At 43.3% G+C, this 21,930-nt stretch overlaps 1 protein-coding gene across 1 annotated transcript in view; it reads left to right on the top strand.

The window, feature by feature from the left end:
- RNF19B (ring finger protein 19B) overlaps window positions 1-21,376 on the top strand; it is a gene marked incomplete at its 3' end in the record, with an annotated part of 28,417 nt that extends 7,041 nt beyond the window's left edge. The window contains exons 2-7 of the mRNA XM_068264970.1: window positions 6,189-6,394; window positions 11,169-11,313; window positions 11,402-11,564; window positions 11,678-11,792; window positions 11,888-12,025; window positions 21,154-21,376. Coding sequence (XP_068121071.1) covers window positions 6,189-6,394; window positions 11,169-11,313; window positions 11,402-11,564; window positions 11,678-11,792; window positions 11,888-12,025; window positions 21,154-21,376 — 990 coding nt within the window. The remainder of the gene's footprint in view (window positions 1-6,188; window positions 6,395-11,168; window positions 11,314-11,401; window positions 11,565-11,677; window positions 11,793-11,887; window positions 12,026-21,153) is intronic.
- Between the last annotated feature and the right edge of the window lie 554 nt (window positions 21,377-21,930).

Genomic DNA, 21,930 nt, shown 5'->3' with positions numbered 1-21,930 from the left:
TCACTAGCACTTAGAAAAGGCTTCTAGTGGGCTTGAGCCGTGATACTGGTTTGCAACATTTGAATTGCCTAGACCTGCACTGACTTTTATTGGATTTAGACACTACTGCTGCCAAATAGATCAGCAGGGATGCCAGGCAACTGGTATTATTTAAAAGGTAAAAAATGTCAGCCTCCATATTCTTCTCACTACAGTCGTCCTTTAAGTGTACACTCTTCCTTTGATTAACATTGGTTTGCATGAAAACAGAGAAGTGTGCTCCCAGCCTAAATGAATAAAGAATTTCGGTAACTTTTTAAAAAATTTTTTTTATTGTATCTGTCTTGTTACATTCCGCTTCACTTTTGCTAGTAACACTACATTTATAATTTATTAGGTATACATTGCTGCATGATGGCAAAATGTAGCTCCAATGACTTTTAAGGCAGTTGGTGTATGATCACTTTAGAAAAATTAATTTGTATCATTATTATTATAAAGCACCCCCACATTTTACACAGTGCAGTACAGAGGGAAAAGGAGTGGTTGGGGGGTTACAAATGTAAATTGAACAATTACAAAAACTTGACATGGAGGAAAGTTACTGCCTCCTATAATAAATGGTTTCACACTCTACATCTGGCTCATGTTGGCCTTGTGAAGTGAACACTAAACACATGTACTGGATTTGAGGGGTGAAACTTTGATGTGCAGGGTCTGTAAGCAAATATGCCATTATGGTTATTTGGAAGTTGCTGGCAGTGCTGCCCTCAATGGTCTGTTTATTTCCTATTCTTCTGCAGCGTCCCTTGTTTCAGCATTTGTTTGAATCCCTGAATGGGCTGTCAGCAGTTGTTTTGTTCCTGGTACTTTGCAAGAACATGTAAGCTCCTTTCTGATTGGCTGGATTTACTCAGTACAGCAGCACTGCTTCATCTGATTATTCCAGTCTCTATATTTTCATTTCATTTTTCTTCCATTTTGCATTTTCAAAGACAATAGTTAAATTGTCAGGCACCATAGTAATAGAAAGTAAGTGATTGAAAAAGGAATAGAAAAGGAAACGTGCAAATAATAAAAAGTAAGCATATCTATTTTATATTCAGCATTTGCAGTTTTACCTAAAATATTCAGGGCTGTGGAGTCAGTACAAAAATCATCCGACTCCTTAGTTTATTAAACTACCGACTCCAACTCCAGGTACGCAAAATGGCTCCAACTTCTCGACTCCGACTCCTTAGGGGCCATTTACACTTAATCAGTTGGTGTGCGTTAGTACGCGTTAGTGTGCGTTGGTAGTTGGTACGCGTTTTTTTCCAAAACAGTGCATTGTGAAAAAGATTTCAGTTAAAACGCGTTAAGTGTGAAAGGTGCCATAGGAAAACATGGGCATTACTTTGAAAATCAGTTTTCTTTCAGTAAGGGCCTGGGCCCACTGACGCAGTTGTGTCCGCTTTTCAGTTAAACATCAATGTTAGAGATGCTGAAAAGCGGACAGGAGCGGATACAAATGCATCAGTGGGCTCAGGCCCTAATAACTGAGAGCAACTTATTTAGGGCCCGTTTCCACTCTAGCGAATCTGCATGCGTTTCATGCATGCAGATTCGCATAGACAATACAAGTGAATGGGACTGTTTCCACTTGTCAGGATTTCTGAGCGTTTTTTCTGTGCAGAAAAAATCTGCATGGCAGAGCCATCAGAATTTGAATACTGCATACCGCTATGTGATTCGCATACAATGCATTTAATAGGAAATTCGCATGTGGTTTTGGTATGCAAATTTTCATGCAAATTCGCATACGATTTCGCATAGAAACAATTGAAAAGCACACAGGCACTGCCATGGTATTCGCATACATAGTCATCCATGCGAAATCGTATGCGAATTCGCATACAACCGCATGCAAAACATGCCCATGTTTTTTCGTGGCGATTCCCACCGCACAAGTGGAAACAGGCCCTAAGTGTAAAAGGCGCCTTAGTCTAATATTTACCATGGCTGTGGATTTGGTACAAAAATCACCCGACTCCTCATTTTATGAAACCTCCAACTCCGGGTACCCAAAAATTGCTCTGACTCCGACTCCACAGCGGGTAGGGAAGAGAGAGCGCTCCGCTAGTGCATCAAACCTGATATGTGGAATACACACACTATATTATAAAACTCTCACATTTGGTAGGTCTGTACTGTGCTTTTGCTTAACCTCATTGACGTCCAGCTAACGCCGATTGGCGTAAACTGGTTGTCTGTGGGTTTCCATGGAAACGGTCGCTCGTTCGAGCTGCAGTTCCATTTCAGTTCCCGGAGGGTGTCTCCGTGAACTGCCTGCGAGCCTCCGATTGCGGCTCGCAGGCGAAATGTAAACACGCGGGGAAGAAATCCCCGGTGTTTACACTGCACGTCGCTGCAGCAGCGCCGTAAAGGAGATCCGCAATCCCGGCCTTTGATAGGCCGGGGATCGCCGCTGTCTGATAGGCTGAAACCTATAAGAGGCGGTACGGGATATATCGCCGTCCTGTACCGCCTACAGAGCCAGCGAGAGGGAGGGAGGGAAGGAGAGGGAGGGGGGGGGAATAGCGCTGCGGAGGGGGGGCTTTGAGGAGCCCCCCGCAAGGCACAGCAGAGCGGCGGCGATCAGACCCCCCCCCCCAGCAGGACATCCCCCTAGTGGGGAAAAAGGGGGGGGGGGGAAGTCTGATCGCCCTGCCTGCAATATGATCTGTGCTGGGGGCTGAAGAGCCCACCCAGCACAGATCAATGGGAAACCACTTGGTCGGCAAGTGGTTAACCAGAGTCCCAGGTGGTCGCCTCTGCCTAATCCAGCCTGGCCAGGGCTGGAGGTGTAGATGGCAACAACACAGAGAGCGTCCGTCTGGGGAGAGCAGTTCACGGACCATGCCGTCTGACGTCACTACCGGTTTTGGCGTTAGACCACGCCTTTCTCAGGTGGAGGCACCACCCAGTGTGCGAGAGCAGCGCCGATACTGCAGTTAACTATTTTTAAATGGTCATTACTTTTTTGCTGAGCGCAAGTTTGTTTCTTGTTCTTTCCGACTCCACAGCCCTGCATTTTATAACCATGTATGAAAGTGTTGTTGAAAGGCACTATTTGCCTGAGTGAAATTTTAATTTGTTTATATACTGGGGCAAGAGAAAACCATTTGCATGGTTTGAAAATAAATAAAAAACCTTTAAAAATGCTGTTTTTTTTTTAGCTGATCCTTTTTGTGTTTAGTGGTTTTTGATCCAGAACACCTAACCTGTATACTTGCCAGTGATTAAAGAACTCAGAGCCCCTTACCTGTTATTGCAATTAATACCTATTTAAAGAAATTATATCTAGCACAAATCTCTCACTGTCTGTGGGGCACTCCTCTGCAGCTTTTAGAATTAGCCTTTTCCAGCTTGATTTAAGTGGTGAAAGGGAGCTATTCCCATAGGTGGAGGCTGCCTCATGTGACTGAACTACTTCACTTATGTTCACTGTCATTGCTGTTCATGCAAGTCTCCTGCGGAATATCTCCTTCTTCTCATCAGTCAGCCTGTCCGTTAAAATGGCTGTAATGTTGAGAATACACAATGCGTTTTTTGGATTTGTTTTTTCGCTCAATTTCCGCTCAAATCTCTTATCTTTTCTTATCAATTTCCATTCACTTCTATGATAAATTGAGTGGTAAAACGATCAAAAGTAACGGAGATTATCTATCAAGCCATCTATCTCCCAGCACAAAGCATGCAATGCCATATAAGGTCATAGGAGAACAAAGCTGAGAAAATCCCATAGCGGTTGGAGGTCTTTAAATGTATGTAAATAAGGGATTGGTTTGCTAGTGATATCTTATCTATCTATCTGCCTGAGGACCTTTAGGTTAGTGGCTTGGAGTCCTCCTTTAGCTTAGTTGCAGCAGCTGCACAGTGGCCGTATTCTTGTACGTCTCAGTGTAGTTCTTCTCTTCTAATGCCTGAAATACAGTGTTTAATGCGTGTTGACGTATTCACAATTGCGCGTGTTAATATCTTTCCATTGAGAATTTCTGGTTATAGTAGACCTGAACTCAGAACTTCCCTTATGCTCTAAAAGATACGCAACAGCATAGGAAAAACACTCCTTTTGTTATAGCAGATACAAATCCTACAATGAATCTGCATTGTCTACTTCCTGCTTTCATGGAAGCAGACATATTGTTAACAGTCTGTGTTTGCAAATTAGCTGCTCTGCCATGACATGGCTGGAGATTCTTGAGCTCAGCTGACTCAGCTGAGAGATCAAATTACAATGGTAATTAGTCATAGATGAGAGGGAATTGAGCTAAACTCTCAATGCATACAGGGTGCATTGCTCTGTTTACCTTCTGTCTTGTGCAAGAGTTCAGGTCCACTTTAAATAACTATAAAGAAATGAAATAATGCTTAGTCTTGTTTCCTCCTTATACTTCTTTTAGACATATCTACCATACTACAGTATTTAACAGTCTTGTTATGTTTGTGTTTTAAGCAATTCTTGGGTTACTGGAGTAAATGGACTGCTGCTGCATTTTGTGGCAATATTTCAGTTTTACTCGATTGGTTTTACTAAATGCAACATGTTATATTTGACTGCACTCGAAAAACACAAATGCATAAAACCTTGTGACCAAGCACAGTACAAACTCTGTGCTAACACCGAATGGTTTAGCATGTTAGGCTTGTAACAATACGTTTGATTCATGTAGGCAGTGATGACAAGCCTTGTTTGTTGTGTGCTTGCAATTGATATAATCAGTCTAATTATCATTTTGCCTACATTGATCTATAATTAAAGGCGTGGAGATACCATAAATAGGAGCTGGAGTTGAAGATATTATGAGCCTAATTTCTAGACACACACACACCACACACACACTCACACTCCCGTTTAAACCATCCCAGTTGCCTTGAAGCCCTGTTGATCCATTTGGCTTCAGTAGTGTCTGAATCGCACAAGAAATATCCATGCAGCTAATCTTTTCAGATTTGACAAAAATCTCAAACACCTGATCTACTGCATGCTTGTTCAGGGCCTATGGGTAAAAGTATTAGAAGCAGAAAATACGCAGGATAGCTAGGCAACTGGTATTGCATAAAGGGAAATGTGGTAGCCTTCTTATAGCTTCCACTTCAGGTGTCCGTTAATCTGAATCCTGGCGGTTTGATGAACAAGAAATGAGTAACGGCAATAAAAACTCAATGAGGATTCTAAAGGCTCATACACACGTGCAACTTGTCCCAACTTGGTCTGCTGGATGATAGTTGGGTGTGACAAATGACTAGACGAGTGACCTAAAAACAGGCGGTTTGCCCGATCAAAAAGGCGGTTCAACTCACACAACTGTTGTGCAGTTGGCAGTGTGTGTACAAGTCGTTTGAATGATAGGTACTTGTTTTGAATGCGGCCATGTCGTGCAGTCCGTCCATTCTGCTTGCGGCCGCAGTATACAAATGAGTTGGTCATTCAGTTGGTTGATGTGCTGAAATACAAGTCAAGCAATCGCATGGTCTGTCATGTCGCCTGGTTGGTTGTGTGCTTTTGTTGGATGTGTGTACCAGCCTTAACTTTTCTCCATTCTCCAGGTTTCCTTAGAGATGTGACCACTTCCTAGTAGGATAGGAAGTTTGGGAATTTCCCCCAGATATGGATACAAACAGAAGAATCCATAACGTTTCTGACCAATTACCACACTATCGTTAGGCTCACACACTATAAGCGCTTTTCTGAGTTTTTTAGCACTCAGAAAAGCTCTTATAGTGAGTCTGAGCCCTAAAAGTACAATTTCCATTTATGGGCTAAGCCTGTAAAATAGCTGATGTGTTCTAGCACTATACTGCAAAAGTAACCTATTTCCCTGGAGTTCAGTGTTCGTTTATGTATTTTATAATCAGCTGGACTATAGCAAAAAAAAATGTAGGATGATAGTGTTCAAGAATATAAGAAACTTTTTAGGGTCCCCCCCCCCCCCCCCCCTCCCCTCCAGATTGGGCTTTTTGCAATATAGTATTTGGTTATAAAGTAGTGGTTGTCAGATGCAAACAAATGCAAGCAGTCCTGCACCTTCTTGTTCTGCCTGCATTTAATTGCTGATAGTATATTCATGACAGGATGCTATTGGTTATTGCGTCTCATTGCTCTTTTCTGCATCTTATTAAATAAAATTCCTTATGTCTGTGTATGTTTTTGTTTAACTTGTTAGGTATGCCGTCATTGCATATGGCTGTGCCAGCTGTCCCCGGCTTGTCTGTGAAAGGGAAGGCTGCCAGACAGAATTCTGCTACCACTGCAAGCAAGTATGGCATCCCAACCAGACCTGTGATATGGCACGCCAGCAGCGTGCACCATCATTTGGTGTGCGTAGAAAACACCCTTCTGGGATAAGCTATGGGCAGGAATCTGGTTCCGGTGTGTATTCTAGAAAATGCAGACTCCAAAATGTATCCCACTTTTTCTTTTTTTTCTCTCCCAGCACTTTTTTTTTTTTTTTTTGTTAGGACTGAAGCCAAGTACATACAGTAAAGTAAATTTGCTGAGGTAGCCAGTAAAGATCATCTTGGGTGAGAATCAAGTGTATGTACTGAGGTCTCTTTCTACCCCCCCCCCCCCCCCCCCCCAACATCGCCCAAAGAGCAGCCCATAATCTCATTGTTCTTTTTCAGGCACCTTGCTCAACACATTGCAGTGGCTTCCCCTCCATATTATTATTATTATTATTATTATTTAGTATTTATATAGCGCCGACATATTACACAGTGTATATATTGTCTTGTCACTAACTGTCCCTCAGAGAGGCTTACAATGTAGTCCCTACTATAGTCATATGTCTATGTATGTATTATAGTCTAGGGCCAATTTAGGGGGAAGTCAATTAACTTATCTGTATGTTTTTGGGATGTGGGAGGAAACTGGAGTGCCAGGAGGAAACCCAAGCAGCCATGGGGAGAACATACAAACTCCTTGCAGATGTTGACCTGGCTGGGAATTGAACCGGGGACCCAGCGCTGCAAGGTGAGAGCGCTAACCACTACGCCACCGTGCTGCCCCATAGTAACAGTGTCACTAGTCTGCAGGCTAACTCTGTCTGTACAGATCTCAGCCCCTAACTGTTACCCAAGGGATTGAATCCTGACCCCTGCCGGCCACAGCGATAGAAGTTGTGTATGTATGTAGCTTTAGAAAATTAGTTGCAATTCAGCATCAAAAATATGAGGTGTAGAGAATGTTGTGCTGATTCTATTTGCAGGTACATCAAAGTCCACGGAAGTCTCAACTAATCGGCACTCCTGAGGGAATAATGGGACTTTGTTTTGGAGGGGTTTCGGGGTGTAAACAGGCATTAAAATGCTTGCCAAGTGTCTTGGAGCCTTCCTGCAGCTCCTAGAGGGCTGCTGGTGGCTTCTGGTGTCTGTGCACGGCGTGTCAGGTGACACACCAGCTTCAATGCACGAAGGATGCTGGAAAGCCGAGAAGAGCAACAGGAAGGCTACAAGACGTCACTAGGGGCTTGGTGAGTATTTGGGGGTGTGTGCTTTTTTGGCCGGTGCCGGATATTAGGGACTTTGCTGTAGTTCCTAAAGTAAATGGTAAACACCCATCATTGTAACAAACGTGTGGTAGACATTTTATTTTGCTTTACATTTATGACACTGTCATCCTATTTCAACTTATAAATATTTGAGTAAGAATGAATTATTCAATATTCCTTAAAAGCAAGCTAGCTTCAGTTTTTGAAAAGCTTCAGCTTTAAGTGTACTTTCTTCAAAAGCAGAGGGGCCTGAGGAACATTATTCCTTGCTGACAGACGCAGATTCACAGCCCCCTCTGTACTTAAGGTATCCAGAGGATAATTTGGACTAAACATTACAAACAGTCCATTTACACAAGCTTCACCTTTAAATTGCTTTTATCCTTGTTAAACTGGGCCATGTGTCTGGGGGAAAATAGCTATGCTCTTGTCATCTGCACCATTCAAGTGATTTCCCTGGTTGGGCATTAATGGCTTCTGTTCTGTTAAAGAAAAATAATTTGCTTCAGGAGGGTGAGATGTGTATACACTAAATATTCATTGCCGGAGAGGGGTCAGTCCTGATAGTTTCGGGTAAAAATCTAGTGGGAGTACAGGTGTCCCAAAACATTGTTGGTCTCCCCTTCAGCTATTTGACACATTTGATAACCCTTGTCCAGTCATTATTGTGCTTGATGTCCCTGCAATGGGGCGCTTTATGCTTGTTCTCCTTTATGCTTTCCTTCTCCATAGAACAGATTAGTTGACATATAACTTAGCATCTTGTCTGTACAGTGATTGTTCCTAAACCGTTACCCAAAACTATCACTAAAAGTTAATTTTACTGCAAGGCTGATTCTTTGGACTTAGAGACACTGAAGCGAAAATAAAATTGATATTATGATTTGTATGTGTAGTACAGCTAAGAAATAAAACATTAAGATCAGATACGTCAGTCTAATTGTTTCCAGTACAGGAAGAGTTAAGAAACTCCAGTTGTTATCTCTATGCAAACAAGCCATTAAGCTCTACGACTTTCAAAGTGGTGGAGAGGGCTGTTATCTGACTTTTATTATCTCAACTGTTATTGAACTATTTACTTTTTATCTGCCAGAGGAGAGGTCATTAGTTCACAGACTGCTCTGAAAGAATCATTTTGAATGCTGAGTGTTGTGTAATCTGCACATATTGTAGAATGATGCAATGTTAGAAAAAACACTATATACCTGACAATAAAAATATGAGAATATTTTCTTTGCTGCTAATCTTCTAGTAATTATTCATAGTACACAACCAATTCACTATATCATTTTTTTTTTTCGCTTCAGTGTCTCTTTAATTTTTGTATTTATGCCACGTGAGTTTTATGTGAGGTGCTACATAATGGCCAAGCAGCTGCCATTTTCAGAGCACTTGAGTACATTTCTCTGTTACTAAAAATCACCAAAACTCCATGAAACTGTGGATGTCCTGAATGTACTCAAGATTATTTGCCTGCTAAAGCCGCATCTACACGCGTAGATGCGGCCGTGATGCTCCTTATCAATCGAGCCGCATCCTTATCAATCGAGCCGCTGATGCGGCTCGATTGATAAGATCCGACAGGACGAATCTTGCTTCCGCCGATTCCCTGCTCGCTCCCCGCTAGGGGACTGGCAGGGAATCGAGCGGAAGATAAGCGGCGCGGGGATGAGTGTGAATCGAGCGGGTATTGATGCCGGCGCACGTGCGGCGAGCGGGAACGCGGCGGGTACGCGGAAGAGGCGATCCGGCGGCTAATCGAGCCACCGGATCGCTACAACATCTCATAGTGTAGATGGGCCTTTACATTGCCCAGTTCTGATCTTATTTGTGAACACGTGATAAGGAGTAATGTGATTTGAGATAACCATCAAAGGTGAATCTAGAGATGCATTGCTCTAGCCGCTTGATTCTCCACTCGATTCTCTTATCTTTCTCTCGTTTTTTCTTTTTTTCCATTCACTTCTATCAGAAATCGAGCGGCTAAACGATCCGACATGTCGGAAATTATCTATGGAACCCATCTATCTGCTGCAGAAACACATTGTGTATTTCCAGCATTCTGCTGAGAATACACGCAGATCAGACCTGTTGGAAATTACCGTATCTATCGAACCATTTTGTCTGGCAAAAAATCTCATCGTGTAGTCCCAGCATTAGGATGCATGTGACTTATGTTGTCCATCTGGGATCGGGGCTTGATCCATCGGGTGACATTGCTGGGGCGGGCTGCACAGACGCAAAGTCAACTGTGTAGCTGACCACACGCACTGTTGCTATGCAAGGGGCGGAGGGACGACTGAGTGGTGGGTGAGTGACATGTGGTGGGCGGGGGAGTGGCATGCACAATAGAATCGGCTGTTGGTCAGCCATATTAATACACCTGGCGAATTGCTTGTGGGGCAGCAGTCAGGCGTTACTGTACTCCATCCTGATTATCAGCTGAGGCGGTCGTTATTGGCCGCCTCAGCAGACTTTAGTCGTGTGTATGTAGCTAAAAAAAAAAAAATTTTTTTACAGACATTGGCCTGAGAAAGCAGGAAAGAATCTGTGGGATTATAAAGCTATACCTCTACATTGTGGTGTAGTATTATTGAAGTAGTAAGCCAACACCTACCCACCTTTTTACCCCATTCTTAACCTTTTGCCGACCGCACCACCCCAATTGGCGTGAACGTGGCGGCAGGACCAAGGATCCTAGGGGCAGAGATTGGAAGGGGATCATGCACACGCATCCCTGCTTGAATGACAGAGCTCCGCTCCGTCATCAGCCTCCCAGCAGAGATCACCGCTAGGAGACTGTTAGACGGTGAAACCGCCATCTAAAAAAAAAAAGGAGGGGGGGGGAGAAAAAATAAATTAAAAAATAGTAACATTTATTTAGCCACTTGCCGACCAAATAGCTTCCTATTGATCTGTGCTGCGTGGGCTCTTCAGCCCCCAGCACAGATCGTATTGCAGGCAGGGCGATCAGACTCAAGCCCCCCCCCCCCTTTTTTTTTTTTCCAACTAGGGGGATGTCCTGCTGGGGGGGTCTGATCGCCGCCGCTCTGCTGTGCCTTTCGGGGGGGGGGGGGGGGGGGCTCCTAAAAGCCCCCCTCCGCAGCGCTATTCCCCCCCCTCCCTCTCCTTCCCTCCCTCTCCCTGGCTCTGTAGGCGGTACAGGACGGCGATACGTCCTGTACCGCCTCTGATAGGCTTCAGCCTATCAGACGGCGCCGATCCCTGGCCTATCGGAGGCCGTGGATCGCCGATCTTCTTCTTTACAGCGCTGCTGCAGCGCCATGCACTGTAAACACCGGGGATTTCTTCCCCGCGTGTTTACATTTCGCCTGCGAGCCGCGATTGGAGGCTCGCAGGCAGTTCACGGAGACAAGAGGTTAAAAAAAACATAAAAATAAACGTCCCTGCAGCAATCAGAGCCCACCAACAAAAATCTCTGTTGGTGGGCAGAAAAGGGAGGTGGTGGAATCACTTGTGTGCTGAGTTGTACGGCCCTGCAGTGAGCCCTTAAAGCTGCAGTGGCCTATTTTGTAAAAAAAAATTGCCTGGACACTAGGGGGGTTTAAGATCGCAGTCCTTAAGTGGCTAATTTTTAATTTTTTGGGGGCATCTCCACCCCACAGTATATCTAAGATGTTTGTCTTTTTGCAGCAGATGATATGAAATCATGCCCCCGGTGCAGTGCTTATATTATCAAGATGAACGATGGCAGCTGTAATCACATGACCTGTGCCGTGTGTGGCTGTGAATTCTGCTGGCTGTGTATGAAGGAGATATCAGACCTCCACTACCTCAGGTAACTCAGGGATGTTTCCCTGCATCAGCCTCTAACTTGCCCCTCTGTTATTCTCAGCACATAATTGTTTTATTTCTATATATTCTAGTCCATCAGGTTGCACGTTCTGGGGAAAAAAGCCATGGAGTAGGAAGAAGAAAATCATTTGGCAGCTGGGCACTCTCATAGGGGCACCGGTTGGCATATCGCTGATTGCTGGTATTGCTATTCCTGCTATGGTCATAGGGATTCCGGTTTATGTTGGCAGAAAGGTTAGTTCCATTCTGTTAAATGTTTATCTCCTTATGTCTTAGAGCTGCATGATTGTAATGGCACTGTACCTTTTAATGGGGCTTAGATAACCGATGATGTGTTTTTCCTGCAGATTCATGGCCGCTTTGAGAACAAAAAGATTTCTAAACATAAGAAAAACTTGGCAGTGACCGGAGGGGTCATTTTATCTGTGATTGCTTCTCCTGTGGTGGCAGCAGTCAGTGTCGGTTCGTGCTAATTTTCCTAACAGTTATATTATGCTTCTAGCATTTTGTGTTCTCTGAGCAGTCCCATTTTCATATTCTTCTCTTGTATTTGTAAGGAATTGGTGTTCCTATCATGCTGGCTTATGTTTACGGAGTTGTGCCAGTGTCCTTATGTCGTGGAGGGGGTTGTGGAGTGAGCACAGCCAATGGCAAAGGGGTGAAAATTGACTTTGAGGAGGATGGACCAATTACAGGTGAAGGTTTTACAAACACATTGCAAGTAATGGTAACTGATAATTATTTTCCACACTTAAGGTGGCCATACACTGGTCGATTTGCCATCAGATTGACCAACAGATAGATCCCTCTCTGATCAAATCTGATCAGAGAGGGATCGTATGACTGCCTTTACTGCAAACAGATTGTGAATCGATGTCAGCATGAAACCGATCACAATCTGTGGAGCTCCCGCTCGCCCGCATACATTACCTGATCCGGCCAGCGCGAGTACCCCGGTCTCTGCTGTCTTCCTCTCCTGCTGGGCTCCAGCTTCACTGAACTTTCTGTCCGGGGAAGTTTAAACAGTAGAGGGCGCTCTACTGTTTAAACGTCCTGCCGGGACAGGAATAAGTGAAGCCTGCCGGACTCAGAGCCCAGCAGAGAAGTAGTAGCGGGGACACGCGCCGGCGAAACAGGTAATGTATTGCGTCGGTCGTCAGGCATTCGACCGCCGCTACCGAAGCACTCCCAACCCGCCGGCAATCGAGCGAAATCATCCGCACGGACGGGAATCGACGGGAACGATCTATTTCGGTCGGAAATCGATCGTTCGGTCAACGTTTGCGCAACGATTTCACAGCAGATTTGATCAGTGATCGAATCTGCTGTATATCGGTGGGAGAATCGTTAGGTGTATGGGCCCCTTTTAAGGTGGCCATACTCTTATAGATGGTCACCAGATTAAGCCATGCATGCCAAATCAATTCTGACAGGGATCTATCTGATGTGTGCCATACACTGGGAACAGATTTCCAATAGATTTCAGAATGAAATGTATTAACCACTTCAGCCTTCAGTCGTTTTCACTTAATGCATCTGAGCAATTATCCCCTCCCATTCATTAGCCTATAACTTTATCACTACTTATCACAATGAACTGATCTATATCTTGTTTTTTCCGCCACCAATTAGACTTTCTTTGGATGGTATATTTTGCTAACTTTACTGTAAATGCATTTTAACAGGAAGAATAAGAAAAAAACGGAAAAAAATCATTTTCTCAATTTTCGGCCATTATAGATTTAAAATAATACATGCCTCCATAATTAAAACCCACATATTGTATTTGCCTAATAGTCCCGGGTATTACATCGTTTAAATTTATGTCCCTATCGCAATGTATGGAGACAATATTTTATTTGGAAATACAAGCATTTTTTTCCGTTTTGCATCCATCACTGTTTACAAGCTTATAATTAAAAAAATTTTTTTAAATATTTTATCTTTACATTGATATTTAAAAAGTTTAGACCCTCGGGTAAATATTTCCTTTTTTTTTTTAATTAACCACTTTACCCCCCGCGGTACGGATTTCTCTGTCCCTTCTTCCACCCTTATAAAACCAAGGGACGGAGAAATCCGTACCTGCTGTCCGTGCTCCCGCCGCTCGCCCGGAGATCAATGAACGGGAAAATCCATTCCCGTTCTAAGCCCCCGCAATGATCTGCTGCTTCTGTGAGAAACAGCGCGATCATTGTGATTTTCCCAGCCTCATACTGCTTCCTGTAAGCGTCCTTCCGGACGCTTACAGGTCGTATGAACACAAACTCACTGTAGCCATCTTGTGGCCAAATAGTAAAACTACACCCATAAGCATTTTACATATACAAATACATTAGTTTTACACAATAAATTAACTCATTACCTCCCACACTCCCCAATTTATTTATTTTTTTTGTAATTTAAAAAAAAAAAAAATACAATAAAATAACAACATAAATAGTTACCTTAGGGACTGAACTTTTTAAATATTTGTCAAGAGGGTATAACACTGTTACTTTATAAACTACGGGCTTGTAATTAGGGATGGATGCAAAACTGAAAAAATGCACCTTTATTTCCAAATAAAATATTGGCGCCAAACATTGTGATAGGGACATAATTTAAACTGTTTTATAACCGGGGAAAATACATTTCATGGGTTTTAATTACAGTAGCATGCATTATTTAAAAACTATAATAGCCGAAAACTTAATTTTTTTTTTCAATTTTCCCATTAAAACACATTTAGAATAAAATAATTCTTGGTATAATGTCCCACCTAAAGAAAGCCTAATTGGCGAAAAAAACGATGTATTTCATTTCATTGCGATTAAAGGAAAACTTAAGTCAAAAAAAAAAAATGACATTTACTCACCTGGGGCATCCCTCAGCACCCCGAAGCTGGATATATATATACGCTATAGCAGCATAGAGGGTGATAGCAGCGGCTGGGAACGCGGAAAAACAGCCGCGTTCCCAGCCTGTCGGCGGCTGTCGCCGAACCGGAAGTAGCCGCCGGAGGGGACAGGACGATCGGAGCGGGGCTGCGAGGGCACCATCCAGCTTCGGGGTGCTGAGGGATGCCCCAGGTGAGTAAATGTCATTTTTTTTTTTTTTGACTTAAGTTTTCCTTTAAGTATTAATAAAGTTATAGACGAATGAATGGAAGGAGCGCTGAAAGGTGAAAATTGCTCTGGTGTTCAAGGGGTAAAACCCCTCAATGGTGAAGTGGTTAAAAATTTTATTTGGGTATTTTTGGGAGGGTGAGATGTAAATAGTAATTTTTTTATGTTAGGCCTCTTGCACACTGCAAGTGATTCCAATTCAGATTCCGCTTTTTAATCGGTTTTTACATCCGATTCAGATTTGCAGTTTGCTCCCTGCACACTGCAAATCGGAATCTGAATCGGATGTAAAAACTGATTAAAAAGCGGAATCTGAATTGGAATCACTTGCAGTGTGCAAGAGGCCTAAACATGTATTTTTTTTTTTATTTTTTTTTTTTTTATTTACATGTAGATGTAGTTTTACTTTTTGGCCACAAGATGGCAACCTTGAGTTTGTTTACATGATGTCACTCTAAGCGTAACATGTATGCTTAGAGGGACGTAGGGGGATGTAAGAGGCAGAAAAAGAGAGGCTTCCGAGAGAAGCAGTCGCTTTTTCTGACGGGGAGAGGAATCACTCATCGGGCACCATGTCCCAATTGATTCCTGGACTAACAATCCGTGGCCGGGAGAGCGCGTGCATGCGCGCGATCGGCCGCGGGAGCACACATGGCCTTCTGGACGTAGCTACGTCCAGAAGGCTTAAATGGTTAATCTATCAAACCCGTTTTAAAAAATATATATCTTGAACCGCAGACTTGCTCTGTTCGATACAGTGCAACGCTATGGCCTGTCGATCTGCCTCTGCTCTCAATCCACCACTAATTGATCCAGATTTTTTAAAAATTTTTTTTTTTTTTTTTTGGTCTGAACCGATAAATCTTTTTGATTGATTTTTGGACAAAAATTGGTCAAATGATCGATTGGTCCACCTACTTTATCGATTTCTAGTCAATTCAGTCTGGGTCTGTGGCCACCTTTTTAGTTTTAACAGATTAAATTGTAGTGGAAGCAGTTTTCTTCGAAGACCTGTTTACCCACACTGATGTGGAGTAGACTTGCTGTTTATAATCCATCTGATGTTGGAGGTGGAGCTGGAGATTTCTCAATAGGAAACTTGATATAGAGCTCAGTGTGTCAGGGATTTCCTTTCCTGGAAGAGAGGCTGTATGGACAATTGTGAATGCATTACTGTACTGTTGAGTGATTACCATACTGTACCATTGTGTGATCTATGCAGATGGTGCATGCTACTCAGACATGTTGTACAGTCTCTGCAGTATGTGATACCGCAGTGGCTGGGTAGTGAACTGGTTAACGGCTCTGACATAGGAGACCTGAATTCAAATCTTGAGTCTTTCGATTTTCAATAAGTCAGCACCTATTCAGTAAGGAGTTCTTGGGTGAGACTCCCTTACCCTGCTACTGCCTACTGAGTACGCTCTTGTGGCTGCCTCGCAAGTGCTTTGAGTACGACTGGAGAAAAGCGCTATACAAATACTGGAATTATTTATTATACAGGGCATGATTTACAAATTTCTCTCCACAGAACTACACACAGGTTAAAGGGAAGGTCCAAGCAAAATAAAAAAATGAGTTTCACTTACCTGGGGCTTCCACCAGCCCCAAGCAGCCATCCTGTGCCCTCGTAGTCACTCACTGCTGCTCCAGTCCCCCGCTGGCAGCTTGCCGACCTCGGAGGTCGGGGGGCCGCATTGCGTACATTTTTACGCATTACCGCTAGTGCAGGAACATTAACACATGCATTTTTACGCGTTACCGGTTCAATGCGTAAAAATTTACGCATTGCACCACTAACGCGTAAAAATGCATGTGTTAATGTTCCTGCACTAGCGCGTAAAAATGTACGCAATGCGGCCCCCCGACCTCCGAGGTCGGCAAGCTGCCAGCGGGGGACTGGAGAAGCGGTGAGTGACTACGAGGGCACAGGATGGCTGCTTGGGGGTGGTAGAAGCCCCAGGTAAGTGAAACTTATTTTTTTATTTTGCTTGGACCTTCCCTTTAAGTAACAAAGCAAACAAGGACTGGATTGACTAGCCTCCCTGGCATTCAATTTCTGCTAGATTTCTGTGCAAAAAGTGGTTCAATTAATTTTTATGACCTTTTTGCCTGTCGTTTGCCTTGTTGAGCAAGGGTCTAGTGTACAATCAGAGTATTACGTTTCAAACACAAAATCATGTCAAATTTTTTTTTTTTTACATAATTTCCCCTTTCTACCAGACCACACTTTCTCCTCTTTAAACAAGGAAGGTAAAGAGGCACCCAATGGATTTAAAACACTTTAAAAACACTAAAATTGAAAAAGATGAGGTGGCTTACCTCACAGACAACTCACTTACGATAGATTTTTTTTTTTTAGAGATAATAAGCACAGGCAACGCGTTTCGTGGGATCTAGCCCACTTCCTCAGGCCAAATAAAATGCCGCCTGGCCTCCGATCAGAGATGCGCTGAGCCCCCCCCCCAGAGACTGCAAACGCACCTTGAACTCAAACAGAGGCTCTGCATATACACCAAAAGCAAAGCTGTTTTAAAATGGGAGCGGAGAAAGATGTGCAATCTTGCGCTGCTAGGCGATAATCAGGGGTGGTCGAGTGGAGTCACACTTTAGCTGCTCCTCTTAGAGCCCGGCTGTCAGGGAGGCTTGGTCAAAGGAACAAAAAAAGAGAAAGAAGGAGGAGCGCTCCTAGTGTGACATCGCTTTATTAAGACAATTGCGCAAATAAAAATTCACTTACTGGATGTAAGTTGAATGCAAACATGTAAAATCCTTAAAATCCTTCCTTGGCGGTTGCACCTCAAACTACCGTGGCCATCGGAGTGGAAAGGATCTGGTGGAAAGTGATCCTGGATGCCCCCCCAAGGGATAAAACGTATGCTGGCTGCGTTATTACGCGTTTCGGCGTTCCACGCCTTCGTCAGATAACGCCTATCTGACGAAGGCGTGGAACGCCGAAACGACTCCGATGGCCACGGTAGTTTGAGGTGCAACCGCCAAGGAAGGATTTTAAGGATTTTACATGTTTGCATTCAACTTACATCCAGTAAGTGAATTTTTATTTGCGCAATTGTCTTAATAAAGCGATGTCACACTAGGAGCGCTCCTCCTTCTTTCTCTTTTAAAATGGGAGCGGCTGACCAAAAATGAATTAAATTAGTACATAGCAAGGAAATGAACAGCGCTACTTAAAAACAGATGAGTGCCTACCTGCAAAAGAGTGCAAGCCCCACTTATGGGATAAAATACACACTGAGCATACACATGACCTGTGTATGCTCAGTGTGTATTTTATCCCATAAGTGGGGCGTGCACTCTTTTTCAAGCCGTGAACGGCTTGAAAAAACTCTATAGCAGCTCGAAACAGCGGGCTGTCGCCGCTAGAGCCTATTTTGACCATGCTGTCATTTTAAAGAGACTCTGTAACAAATTGTTTATCTTTATTTCTTCTATGCTATAAGTTCCTATGCCTTTTCTAATGTGGTCTGGCTTACTGCAGCTTTTCCTAATTGCACAGTAGCTGTGTTATCTCTGTTATATGATCTAATCTTCTCTCTATAGTCGGCACAGTCAGGCTGAGGCAGTCAGACTGGAATGTGCAGGGCTGCTTGTGATTAGCTAGAAGCTGTACACACCCCCTGCAGGCTCTGTGTGACTAACACACTCTGCTTAGCTGAGCCTATTAGAAGCTGGTTAGTTTGTTTGTAAACACTGCCTAAAACTGGCAATTACAAGCCAGGTTTGCAGCAGAGAATGGCAGAAACAGCACAGAGGGGACCAGGAGCACATAATGAATAGAATGGTATGCTTTTTATTGTAAGAATTTCAGAGTACAGATTCTCTTTAATGACTTATTAATAAAGAGCTAATTTTTACTTTTCTACTTTTTTTTTTTTTTTTTTTTTGCTCACAATTTTTGAGGATTCTGAGGATACAGGAACCCAAGGGTCCTTCCTATGGATGAGTGCTCCTCCAACTTCTATTTTTGATCTTCTTTCACCTAAGGAATATTGCAAAAACTAAGCACCTCATTCCTCCAACCGATCTTCCAACACTAGTTCATGCCTTAATCACAAAACGGCTGGAATATTGCAATGTCCTCTATGCAAGCCTTTCAAATAAAGACCTACGCTACCTGCAGCTAGTACAGTATGCTGCCACAAGACTGTTAAAGAGACTCTGTAACATTCAAAAGATCCCCTGGGGGGTACTCACCTCGGGTGGGGGAAGCCTCCGGATCCTAATGAGGCTTCCCACGCCGTCCTCTGTCCCACGTGGGTCTCTCCGCAGCCCTCCGAACAGCCGGCGACTGTGCCGACTGTCATTTCAATATTTACCTTTGCTGGCTCCAGCGGGGGCGCTGTGGCGGCTTTCCATTCCGAACTACACGGAAATACCCGATCTCATTCGGGTCCGCTCTACTGCGCAGGCGCAGGAAACTTGCGCCTGCGCAGTAGAGCGGACCCGACGGCGATCGGGTATTTCCGTGTAGTTCGGAGCCGACAGCCGTCAGAGCGCCTGCGCATCAGCCAGGAAGGTAAATATTGACGTCACCGCTGCCCGGACTCCACGGAGGGCTGCAGCGAGACCCCTGACGGATGGAGGACGGCGTGGGAAGCCTCATTAGGATCCGGAGGCTTCCCCCACCTGAGGTGAGTACCCCCCAGGGGATCTTTTTATGTTACAGTTCCTCTTTAACACGCTAATCCTGCCATGGCCACATAACACCAATTCTTTGCTCACTGTGCTGTGCTGGCTACCCATAAAAGGAAACCTCCTTTTTAAAATTAGCATGCTAACATTCAAATCCCTAAACAACATAGGCCCTGATTACCGGTAGGACTTGTTACAACTGTGTCACACCACCCACAACCTCAGATAACTTGACCACCTCCAGAGTCTGACTAAAAACCTTTGGAGCCAGAGCTTTCTGTCATGCTGCCCCTACCCTGTGGAATGCCTTGCCAAACTTAATCAAGACCGCTCCAACACTGGACATGTTTAAATCAAAACTGAAAATCTACCGGTTTACTCTTACATTTATGATCACATAGCTTTTTCTTCTGTACGCATCACTATGTACTGATCTGAGATAAGCTTATGCGCTTTGGGTCCTAAGAGAGAAAAGCACTTTACAAATGTATGTTGTTTTTATGCAAATTTTTGCATACAGGTTACCAGAGAATGCGAAACATACAAAATACAAATTTTAACGCAAAAAACAAATGCAAAAAAACTGAACCCTGGCTTAGAACTGCTGGGGGAGCCTAACTCGTCCATACAGTTTTCAGCTATTTTTTTCCCTGGAAGAGTTAGGCTCATCCATACCACCAGGGAGGTTAAACATGGTCTAGAGGAATTTAGCTTAATGAATAAACGTTTCTATTTTTTACAATATTACTTTATAATTTATTTAATTAGTGTTAGCCTATTGTGAAATCTTTTTGTGTCGCAGAATGCTCTGGTGCAGAAGGCTGTGTGCTGCCATACACTATTTGTCCATTCTGTGCAGAACTTCTCAATGACCGTCATAGCCTAAGCTAAGCATCATTGGGAGGGTGGGGTTATATGATGCGGTAAACAAGATAATTACTGTGAAATTGGTTATCCCAATTCCGAATAGTGTATATAACATTTTGCTATATGTTGTTACAATGCCTCTGCTACCCTTACCTGTATTCTATCAGATCATAGTTAGGGTCCTTATACACTAAGGCTGGAGCAGTGTGACCTGGAACAATTGCGCTGCAGCTGAAAAGTCGCACAACGCGTTATAGCCGCAGTGCACCCCAAGAAAATATTACTTTCCGGTGCTCTTCTGAAATTACTATGGAAGTCGCATGGTAACGCACTGCAGCTTGTACATTACTCGGAGCACTTCCATCACATTGCAGACAGTGCGTTATGTTTGTTTGCCTATAATTGCCATTTTTTTGAGCTCCGTCAGGAGAGTCCTGCAACGCATCACACCAGTGTAAGAGAACCGTCAAGGTTGTTTAGAAGTTGGTGAATTAATGGTTGTGTGACTAATGCTAGGTACGCACCATACAATTTTCTGGCAGATTTACCTGCCAGATCGACTATTTCCAACATGTCCGATCTGAATTTCGATTGATTATTTCGATCGTTTTTAATTATTTTTTTTACCTATTTTCGTTCAGTTCTATGAAAATAGATTATATTAAAAAAAAATTGAAAAATCGATCGAAAAATTCAGATCGTGCATGTTGGAAATAATCAAAAATTGTATGGTGTGTACCTAGCATAAAAGTTGCATGCAGAATCCATAGCATGGAGTTAGAAAAAAAAACCTGAAAGGCTTTAAAAAAACAAAAAAACCTATCCATGGATGCCTGCATGAAACTGTAGCCACACAATTGCCAATTTACTGTTCTCTCGGCAACCTCTAGTATGCCGTCCACGATTGCTGGATCACTTGTGGTAACCCACTGGAAATGTCTCAATAAATATTATTCTCAGTGGTGGCTTCACTTGCTGAGTCTAGAAAAGTTTTGGTGGGACTACTGAATCTGCCCAGCTTCCACAGCTACTGTGCTCTCCAGAAAAATGAAAGCAGGCAGATCTGCTCCATATTCAGCAAAGTATGGGATTTCTCTTTATAGTGAGATGGATTATTGGCTTCTTACACAACCCTATAAATATAGAGATTTGCACTGTTATATGCAATACTTTACAGATGTAATTTTCCCTCATAGTGGCAGATGCATGGCGTGCACTGAAAAACCCAAGTATTGGGGAAAGCAGCATGGAGGGTCTTACCAGCGTACTGAGCACAAGCGGGAGCCCCACCGATGGATTAAGTGTTCTTCAAGGAAACTACAGTGAAACAGCCAGCTTTGCTGCTCTTTCTGGAGGTACCTTAACTGGAGGCACGTTAACTGGAGGCATGTTAAGTGGAGGGAGAGCCAAGTACTGCAGGTATTGTCTTCATATGACGTGGATGTCTGTCACATTCTACTTTGATTATAGGTCCTTAATGTTATGTTAGGTTTGATATGTGTAGTGAGCAGATCTGTAACTTTCTTATGCTGTAGAAGAGAATGTGTGTTAAAACAAGCTTTGTATTCCAGTATTGATCACAACTCCTATACTGAGATGTACCAGTGTAATATCTGGGACACACCATGCAATTTCCCGTCGGATAACATGGTCGAATCGATTATTCCCAACAGACCCCATCTTATTTCTGATGTTTCTGTTTTTCTGATGGATTTTGTTTAGAAGTGATTGAAAAATCATCTAAAAGTAGCTCGGACCTGTCAGAAATAATCGATTTGACCCATCTATCTGACGGGAAATTGCATGGTTTGTGCCAGGCATAACAATAAAGAAACCGGGCACTATCCGTCACCTCAGACAAAGCGTATTGTTCTTGGTAATGGAGGTCATGGATAAGGGTACCATTGATGACACACATATCAGCTGATATGCTATATTGCACTATATTTTGTTCATTAAAATGTAAAGTGTGT

The sequence above is a fragment of the Hyperolius riggenbachi genome, unplaced genomic scaffold (genome assembly GCF_040937935.1).
Source record: "Hyperolius riggenbachi isolate aHypRig1 unplaced genomic scaffold, aHypRig1.pri scaffold_342, whole genome shotgun sequence".
Taxonomy (NCBI): Eukaryota; Metazoa; Chordata; class Amphibia; order Anura; family Hyperoliidae; genus Hyperolius; species Hyperolius riggenbachi.
Note: the sequence above shows the minus strand (reverse complement) of the source record. Positions and strands in the feature narration are given on the sequence as shown.